Source organism: Mus pahari, chromosome 21 (genome assembly GCF_900095145.1).
Source record: "Mus pahari chromosome 21, PAHARI_EIJ_v1.1, whole genome shotgun sequence".
In the NCBI taxonomy this organism is placed as follows: Eukaryota; Metazoa; Chordata; class Mammalia; order Rodentia; family Muridae; genus Mus; species Mus pahari.
This window is the reverse complement of record NC_034610.1, coordinates 52,973,341-52,983,236: the sequence shown is the minus strand read 5'-3', so window position 1 is coordinate 52,983,236 and position 9,896 is coordinate 52,973,341. Positions and strand designations below refer to the sequence as shown.

Below are 9,896 nucleotides of genomic sequence, written 5' to 3'. Positions count from 1 at the left end.
TGAATCTCGAACGACTAAGAGTCTACACTAACAGTGAAGTTTTGGTCCAGTTTTTGAGTTGAAGAACTGAGGGAGGAGTCAGAAGAACACTCCAAGTGGAGCATCACTGGGGAACTGCGCGGGATCACTGCAGTCTGCCCCTTAAAACAATGCATCTCACAAGGGGAGCGTGCCACGATCGCCACAGACTGTGGGAGCACCAGGATGTCGCTCTGCCCCTTCGCGCCCCTTCCTAGAAAGTGCCGCCTGCCAGGGTTCCCTGTCGCGCTTCCGTTTCCGGCTCCGGACTGAGGCTCAGCGGAAACTTGGCTCTAGGGAGGAGGAGGAGGGGGCGGGCCCGTGGAGGCCGCGCAGGCGCACGGTAGTAGCTGCAATGGCGCTGCCGGGCTCCTTGAATCGCTATCTCCTGCTCATGGCACAGGAGCATCTGGAGTTCCGCCTACCGGTGAGCCGACCTGGGGTTCCGGGCGCAGAGGCTCGCACTCCTCACGCGCCGGCTTGAGGGGTCTCTGCGGGCAGCTGCGCGCGCCTGGATCAGGGCTTGAGGCCGCTGGGCGGACCGAGTCCCCAGCAGCCTGTCGCCAGGACCCAGCCTTGCCATCCACCCCTCTGCACGTGCTCCTGGCGCCGCAGTAAAGCGGGTGGACCTGACCCGACGCAGAATGGAGACATCCATGGGGGCTCTCGGTGGAGTGTGAGGAGTGTCGCTATAGGTTCAGGCATGATGGAAGGCTTGGGTGGTACTTAATGAAGTTGGCGGAAAGCTTTTTTATTTACTCAAGTAACATTTTCTACAGCGCCTGAAGTCGGCGAGCACCGAACGCTGAGGATGCGCCGACCGACAGCTCTGCCCTTAAAGAGCATAGTGTTTACTTAGGCTCAGGACTAGCAGACGGGAGAGCATAGTCATAACTTTGTGAAGTGCAATGATGGAGGGGCACTTAGTGGGAGCCTTTAAAGTATGGGAGCCTTTAAAAAGGGAATATTTGTCCGTTCATGAATGGAGGATGTTGCCTTTCAAGGTGCAGATGACATATGAGCTACAGTATTAGCCGGGCCAAGGAAATAGGTCCATTAGAAGTATAAACTGTTGCCCATTACTTGTCACCAGTTATGTAGCAGAAGTGGTAAAGAAAGAGAAGTAGGTTGATGGACCAGGGAAAACAGACTTGAGGACACCATAGCTTGGAAAAGGAATTAAACAGTTTAAAAGACTCAGAATTAGATTGTTTTTAATAGAAAGTAAAATGAAGGAAGGGCTCGAGAGCAATAGGACTGGAGTTAATAAGAATCTGTTGGAATATTAAATGAGTAAGAAACTAATCTAGTGTCAGCAGTCGGAGAACAGGATAGCATGGCTGTGTAGGAGAGGAGAACAAATCTAGATTGTGATAAGCATTTCATTTCTCTGCCTAAGAAAACCTGGAAAGGATGAGATTTCCTCAGCTTCCTGTTCACAAAGTGGTGAGACACTGGGGCTGAAGAGTTGGCTCACTGGTTACGAACAGTGCTCTTCCAGAGGACCTGAATTTGGTGCCCAGCATCAGGATACTGCCTACAGCCACCAGGGGTGCCCACACTTCTGGCCTCCATAGGCACCAGGCCTTCCTTACTTTTGTGAGTGTACCCACAGGTTTAAAAAAAAAAAAAAAAGTGGTAGGCCAAGTACGGATGCTTGGAAGCTTGGACATTAAAGGAAAACTGGAAGGAGACATGCAACATGTCAGACATAAGGAGAGAGGCTTCCTCCTCCTTACGGGGCTGAGTAGTAGTGGATGTGCGTACTTTGTGGTTAAGGTGAAGGTTATGTCTCCTGAGGAGATTAAAAACGAGGAAAGGGGACTAAGGCAGACATCTCTCAGTCAGAACGTACGGAGTCGGAACGTACGGAGTCGGAACGTACGGAGGGAGAACGTATGGAGTCAGAACGTACGGAGGGAGAATACGAGAACAGTTAGGAAGAGCCTAGGGAGAGGACTGAGCTTCAGGCACCACAATCTTGGTTGCCGTACTGTGCTGATTTCTACATATGGATAGCCTACTCCATCTGGTAGCTATGATAACGCACATGTAAAGAATTGGAGCGTCAAAGTGCATGGTAGCATTCACAAGATCTGAACATCAAGTTGTAATCTTACGCCGTGTTTTAGAATGTCTCCTGTTCAAGCCTGTGCTGTCAAAGAGCCCCTGGGCGGTCTTCACTGATGTTCTGTCCGTCTGCACTGGTTTGTGGTCCATCCTCATGCTTCTAGTACAAGAAACAACTTGATGCATACCCAAAGAGAGCTAGAGGTGGCATTTGTTGCTCGCATCTCCCATTGTTTGTGATTTGGAGTGGGAAACTTGGTGATGGCATCACTCTCTCCTGATGGCCGTGGTCATGGTGTAAAGACCTTCGGGAAGGGAGGAAAGGAGACTGTTGGCAGCCAGCAGCGGGGACTCTCATCTTCATAGTTACTTCCTCACTGGGCCAATGTGGAGGGAGAGAGTTCACTTGCTGTATCTTATTTAAGCAAACAGTTTGTCAGTGTGACAAAGCAAGGTATTTTTACAGTCAATCTGTGTTTATCAGTACAAAGAGATTGCCTGAAGAATATGCATTTGATCAAATTTCTTCATGACATGCATATTACATTTAAAATGTTCACTCTGGGCAGGTAGAGTGGTACACTCCGGTAATCCCAGCATTTGGGAAGTGGAGGCAGGTGAATCAAGACGTCAAGGCAGCCTTGGTTATATGACAGTCTCAAAAACAAACAAAACTGGTGTTAGCTCCTTCTAGTTTTATAACTACACTGAAAGGTTAGCCATGTCTCTACACATTTCAAACTCACAATTATGTTCCCTAGCTAATTATTTCTTTTTCAAACACCTTCAAATCATGTTTAATAATTCATTCTATTTTTTTATTGTTGACTATTTTATTTACTAATCTGTAGCATCTGTAATTTTTTTTTTTTTTTTTTTTTTTTTTTTTTTTTTTTACTTTCCTAAATCAGGACAGAACAGTTTCTGATGAAATCCTTTAGTAGCTCATGTATAAAATTTCTCAGGTCTATAACCTAATAACCATGGTTAGAATTATAAAAAATCTCAGAACTCTATGTTCCAATTGCCTGATGCTGACAATAGCAAGTAGATATTTACGTACTCTTTCTTTCTATCATTAGACCTGCTTTTCTTTGCGGACTCAGTTTAAAGGGTTTAAAAGGCACATTAGTCACTTGTCAGAAGTAACAGGACGGAGCAGAGCTTTGTTTTGCCTTATGACTTCGGAGAGTGCAGCTGGAGATGAGGCAGAGTGGCATGGTCTGAGGCAGGCTTATGAGGAAGCTGCGTGCCCACATACCAAGAAACATGGAGCAGGTTGGAATCACGGGAATAATTCTCAAAGCCTGCCTCCTAGTGATGGACTTAGCCACGGCCTCCTAAATATTCTCCAGTGTTCAAAGTAATGCTTCAAGCTAAGCACTGACCTGAAAGACATGAGCCCTTGGGGGACATTTCTGCCTCAGACAGTAACAAAATATATTCTCTCTCTGTTTTTCATTACAGGAAATAAAGTCTTTACTATCGGTGTTTGGAGGCCAGTTCACTAACAGTCAGGAAACTTATGGAAAGGTAAGGTGATTTTTTTTTTTTTTTTAAGGGAATAGGAGGTAGTTTATTTTGGAGCCATTTTGAATGGTTATGGCCTGGGAACACATATTTAGGTTACTCCACATTCTGTGTTGCAATGAAGCAGTTCTCCTGGTTTTACAGAACAAAGGAAGTCATAAATTAAGGTAAGGCTGAAATATGTCCTACTATACATCAGAGGGGTGGTTTGTAGGCAAGATGCAGGAAGCATCTCTACAGGCCTGAGATGCTATCAGATGACATCCTTAGCTTTTGCTGGGAGGAAGTGTTTTTTAATCTATTGGTGCAGTATGTTAGTTTCTACACAGAGATGGGGAGGATGCTAAAGGTAGCCCAAGACAGGTACTGCAGTTTTCATCAGTCTCTGTGGACACAGCTTCTTTTCTGAGTTCTTGCTCACAGTTTCCCCAGTTGGCCAAGCCTTATAGTTGTGCATATAGGGGCCAGGAATGCTCATTGCTAGTGTGTTGTAGATGAGGCTGAGAAGCGGTCAGGGCAGCTGTTTTCAGGAGAGAGGAATACCCATTAAGACCTTTAATCAAGAAACTTGTGGATTATATCAGAATTGTAAATCATCATGACCTGGATCATGATGTACTTTCTTTACTTTTCCTATATTGGTTACAACATTTACGTGTGACATGTGAAGGTTTCTGTGCTTAAGTAATTAAGGGAACTGTTTGGCATAACAGAGTGGAGGTAGCAGATGAAGGAACATTCATTTAAAGTAACTAGAATGAACGTGTGTTCAAGTAGATTGACTGTGGTTCCTCCCATATTCGCAGCTGCTTGTGCTCTGTGATCTGTCTTACGTGTATGTGAATGCTTAGAAATGGAACTTCAGAAGAGTTTCTGTAATAGTAACCCCCTTTTGAGTTATTTTAATCCTTGCTAATTGTACTATAGGGCATTTTAGATAATAATGAAATCAAGAACTTTCAGTACTTGTTATTATTAGAGATTGGTATCTTACGTATAATTTGGATAAAAAGAGTTAATCCAAATTTTTGAGTATCTGCTAGAGTAAAAGTTTATTTTAATAGCTAGATTTATTTTATCCAAATTATACTGAGTTGTGGGAATATATATGTAATCACATAATATACATGCAGACACGGTGGAAACACTTGAATTTTTAAAATAGTTTTAAATAAGGTAAGAGTTTAAGGTAAGCACACAGAACATAAAGACATGATCAAGAGAAAGGGCATTTATAGATTAGTTAAAAATTAAGATTTACATTATTTTATCACTTAGAAATATACCAGAAGCACATGCCTTTAATCCTAGAACCTAGAAGGCAAAGGCTGGAATATATCTGAGTTCAAGGCTATCCTTGTCTACATGATGAGTTTCAGGATAGCCACAGTTATGTAAGGTGAATGTCTCTCACCCCCAACCACAAAGAAAGGAAAAACATCAACCAGGTATAATATTAAATATCATAAATGATTTAAAAACCTGAATATCTTAAAATCAAGAAATTTTTTTCTGTTTTTTTTTTTTTCCGTGTTAGCCCTGGCTGTCCTGGAACTTACTCTGTAGACCAGTCTGGCCTCAAACTCACAGAGATCCACCTGCCTCTGCCTCCAAGGGCAGGGATTAAAGATATGGGTTACCACAGCCTGGCTAAAATCAGAAGTTTTAAAGAAACAAAACATGAGAACTGTCAGTCATTTGGGGTTCTTCCCTGTCAGCATGGTAGCCTCGAAGATGAGTATCATCCAACAGTTTTGAAGTCCACATGAATGTGCTCTCATACGATGTGAGGAAGTTAAGGTAGGTTGAGTTCATATCAGACCATATCTATGTATGACCATATGTAGATTAAACATAGACCAGATATAGACCATACATTGTAGCCCCAAATTTTAGTTGTGAGGCTTGCCTTAATGACTGAACTGCCTCTCTAGCCCTGTATGCACAATTTTAAAATGCTAAGATGACTTACTTACCTTGTTTGAGTTATTTTGAATTTCTTTGTAGTGTAGTATCAGTGTTGGAAGAAGACTGAACATGACAATCTCATCTTTTTTCTTTTAAAAGACAAGAGGCCTTTAGTTGAAGTCGTCTGTTATTGGCTTCTATTCCAGGGTGCCTCGGTGACTGACAGGAAGGACAGAGGGGAACAAGTGGATCTAAGGTGTGAGCATGAGCTGAGGGAAGGGCACTGCTGGGCTTAGCCATGCTCTGGCAAGGCGCTGTTTTCAGGGAGCTTTCCAGCCTGCTTATTGGGTGCTGGGACTGAGGATTGAGAAATGTTTGCTTTTTACATTAAATAAAATGATAAAATAATTCAAGTTAATAACAATAATCTACACCGATGGCTTTACATCACCATTAATTCACAGGACACCTCATGCCACAGCTATCCATAAGATGAGAGACCGGGTTGGGCATGGTAGCATACCCCTATCTTTCTGTCACTTGGGAACTTATGACAGGAAAGGATCCTCGCCAGGGCAGCTTAGTGAGGCGTTCCTGTGAGTGGGTGGGGCGGGGTTTGTGTCAGTTTGGTTTCTCTTATGGTGATAAACATCATGACCAAAAATAACGTGCGGAAGAAAGGATTTATTTGGCTTACACAATCTGATCCCAGTCGGTGGTGATGGGAAGTTAGGGCAGGAATCTGGGGGCTGCACTTCAGCAGAGATCATGGAGGAGTGCCACTTTCTGGCTTGCTCAGTTTGCTTTCTAACGTGCCTAGGACCTCCTGCCAAAGGATGGCACCGCTCGCAGTGGGCAGGGCCCTTCCTTATCAATCACTTCTCAGGAAGATGTCCAGCCAACTTGCCTCAAGGCCAATCTGGTGGAGACGTTTCCTCATCTAAGTGTGTTAAACAACAAAAACCCAGACTATATAAAGAGCAAAGGGAGGGAGAGGAAAGGAGATTCAGTAATTTAAAAATAACTCACAGTGTGCTTCAGATGTTATAAGGGATGCCGAGTTACAAAAAGCCCAGCAATACACTCTCTGTCTGGGTTGGTTTTCTACTCTAACTATAAATGCAAATGAAGGGAAACCCTGAACTCCATTGTTGTGCATAGGACTAGAATTTCAACACTTGGAAGGGAAAATACCAGGCCAGTATGAAAATTAGTTTTGAGAAAAAGTAACTTTAAAGTGTATTTTACCGATATTTTCATTTATGGAGTGGTTTATGAAAGTGTTCTTACATTTTAGAGTATTATCCCAACAACTTATCCACCAAAATAACTAAGCTTTTTATTATCAGAATGATTTTATTTTGAGCAGAGATCAGATTTGCCTATTTTACATGGTAAAAAGGAGTTTCTCCTGGTGACTCCTTGAATCAAAACATACTAGACCTATTGTAGCAGTCATTTGCATGCCTATTTTTTTTCTTTCAGTCTCCATTTTGGATTCTTAACATTCCCTCTGAAGATATGGCAAGAAACTTAATGAAACGGACCGTGTGCGCCAAGTAAGCGAAACTCTTTATGTGGGAGTGCATACCCAAGGCTTCACAACCACTGTGGTGTAGTTCTTGCTGTGGAAGGTAGCAGAGGGGCATCAGTTTGAAGTTTCACAGATTTACCATTGGGTGATGATAAGGGAACAGAGAGTTACCTTATGCAGCAGAGGTGACAAGCGAGTTCTAACACTAGCGGGAAGCTAGTATTGAGTGACATATATTCTTACATCGACTGAGTGCCACACTCAGGGTAACCAAGTCATGGAAAATCTAAACCTGCTTTTCTCATTCTTGATTTGAAGTTGAATAATCAGACTAGTAATTTTTTAAAAAGATTTATTTATTCTATGTATGTGAGTACACTGTCACTGTCTTCAGACACACCAAAAGAAGGCATCAGATCTCATTTACAGGTGGTTGTGAGCCACCATGTGGTTGCTGGGAATTGAACTCAGGTCCTCTGGAAGAGCAGTCAGTTCTCTTAACCACTAAGCCATCTCACCAGCCCTCAGATTAGTAAATTAAAGGTGACAAAACTCTGATGAAATGTATGTGTTAGAGAAATGGATTCTAACAAGCATATTTTTGAGTAAATTGTTTGTTGCTTATTCTTATTTCTGACTTTGATCATTACTCTCTCTTATATCCATTTTCTTTAATTTTAATGTTGCTTTTTTCCTGACTATTATAGCAGATTATTGAAACTGTTCTTTTCCTTAGATATTGCTTTTAATAATGGAATGAAAATAAAGATATATATTTATCATGGTTAACAATGTTTTGTAATGTGGTATGAATTCCTGTTGAGAAGTAAGCTCAATTCTAAATCTAATTCCTTAAACCACAGCTTGTTAATGAACTTGTTATTATTTAACAATATATATTTAATGATTTTTTAATTGGATGTTTTATTTATTTACATTTCAAATGTTATCCCCTTTCCCAGTTTCCCCTCTGTAAACCCTCTATCCCATTCCCTCTTACCTTGCTTCTATGAGGGTGCTCCCCCACCCACCCTCTCATTCCTGCCTCACCACCCTAGCATTCCTCTACTCTGGGGCATCAAGTCTTAACAGGACCAAGGGCCTCCCCTCCCATTGATGCCAGATAAGGTCCCTTCAGCTCCTTCAGTCCTTCCCCTAACTCCTCCATTGGGGGCATGCTCAGTCTGATGTTTTGCTATGAGCGTTCTCATCTATATTGATCAGGATCTGGCACAGCCTCTTAGGAGACACCTGTATCAGGCTCCTGTCAGCAAGCACTTCTTGGCATCAGTAGTAGTGTCTGGGTTTGCTGTCTCTGGCTGTGGCTTGTCCCTCCTGCAAGCCTGTGTGTCAGCATTCCTGGGAGACCAGCTCTCTCCCGGCAGAATTTGGGTATGGAGAGCTGTGGCACAGGGTCAGCTCTGGGGAGCAGACGGAAACTGGAAGCAACAATAATTTTTTCTTTGACAGTAATGACTAGAAATTGGAAACAACAGAAAAAATGAAGACTATTTGTATAGCAAAATATTTCATACTGAAGGAGCTAGAGAGACTGTTCCTTCCATATGCAACATTTCTGCTTTACTTAGTCTTGTTAAGATCTACAGCTATTTAAGATATTTAAATTCCAGAAGTAAGGGATATTAGGCTTAAAATAGCCACCACATACTCAGAAGTTACATGTTTAAAGCATGTCTTTTGATGCTTATGTTTGATAAGTAGAAAGTTAATCATTTGTAATATTGTAAAACATGAGGATTTGTGTTTGGTCGTTTATCCTTTCCATGGCTGGGGTTTCCCTGAAGATGCTGCTAATGAGAGGAGCATTACTTGCTCTGCATTTAGTAGAAGACTAATTCACTTTCAAATTTATGTTTTACCTACAGATTATTAATATAGACTTTCAAGGACATATTTAAACGTCATTCAAAATTTTCTGTAGTTCAGTTAAGCTTAAAATTGATTTAAAATAGTTTTAGTATGTACTTTAAAAACATTTATTTTTATTTTATTTGTATATCTGTGTGCCTGGATATGAGTGTGTGTACATGTGTGCAGATGCATTCAAAGGCTAGAGACAGCGTTTGATCCCGTGGAACTATTGTTACTGGTGGTTGTAAGATGCCTGATGTGGGTGTTGGGAACCAAATTGAGTTCTCTGCAAGAGCAGCAAATCCTCTTACCCACTGAGCAGTCTCTCCAGCTCCTTCAGTAGGAATATTTTATACATGCCACAAAATGTGAAACATAGAGCACAACCTGGTTACTTACTTTGTTAGAGCTCAACATTTTCAGTTTTACTAAATAATAGCTAAATACTAATAGTAGGGTTTGTATTTGCATTCCCTACCCCTTTATATTAGGGAAAACATTAAGAAAAAACGATTTTCTGCAGCTTTCCTTAAGAAAAAAAAAAGGGATTTTATTGTATGGTTTGACCTAGTATAATATGTAATAATTAGGGCATGAGATTTAACTCAGTGGTAGATAGTGTGCTTATTAGCACATGTGAGACCCTGGGTCAATCCCTAGCTCCCCTCAAATATATGCACATATATTTCTACATTTCTGTATGTGTATTAATGATGAAAACTTGGAAATACCCTAATTTAATGTTGAATTTCCCTCCTTTCTTGTAAGGTTCAACTTTGTGTGGTTTGGGGTTATATTGTTATTTGTTTCCAGTGTACATATTTCCCACAAATAGATTAGGAAGCATAGCCAATGACCATTTTGCTGTGTCCAGCATAAGGAACTAGTAAAATAACTATTATGTACTGCTGTTTGAGCTAAGTTCTTTACTGAGGTTATAGTAAAATAACTATTATGTACTGCT

The 9,896-nt window shown here is 41.5% G+C and overlaps 1 protein-coding gene across 6 annotated transcripts in view; it reads left to right on the top strand.

Annotated features, from left to right (window-relative positions):
• Positions 1-294: 294 nt before the first annotated feature.
• The window catches only part of Trmt11 (tRNA methyltransferase 11 homolog), a 66,767-nt gene continuing 57,165 nt past the window's right edge, over positions 295-9,896 (top strand). For 2 of the 6 annotated variants that reach the window (XM_029533211.1, XM_029533210.1), the window contains exons 1-3: positions 346-445; positions 3,556-3,621; positions 7,012-7,085. In XM_029533211.1, the coding sequence (XP_029389071.1) occupies positions 374-445; positions 3,556-3,621; positions 7,012-7,085 (212 nt within the window). In that variant the 5' untranslated portion in view covers positions 346-373. Of the gene's footprint in view, positions 446-3,555; positions 3,622-5,720; positions 5,783-7,011; positions 7,086-9,896 lie in introns of those variants that run through there. The other 4 variants (XM_021221402.1, XM_021221404.2, XM_029533213.1 and 1 more) reach the window with 4 other exon arrangements.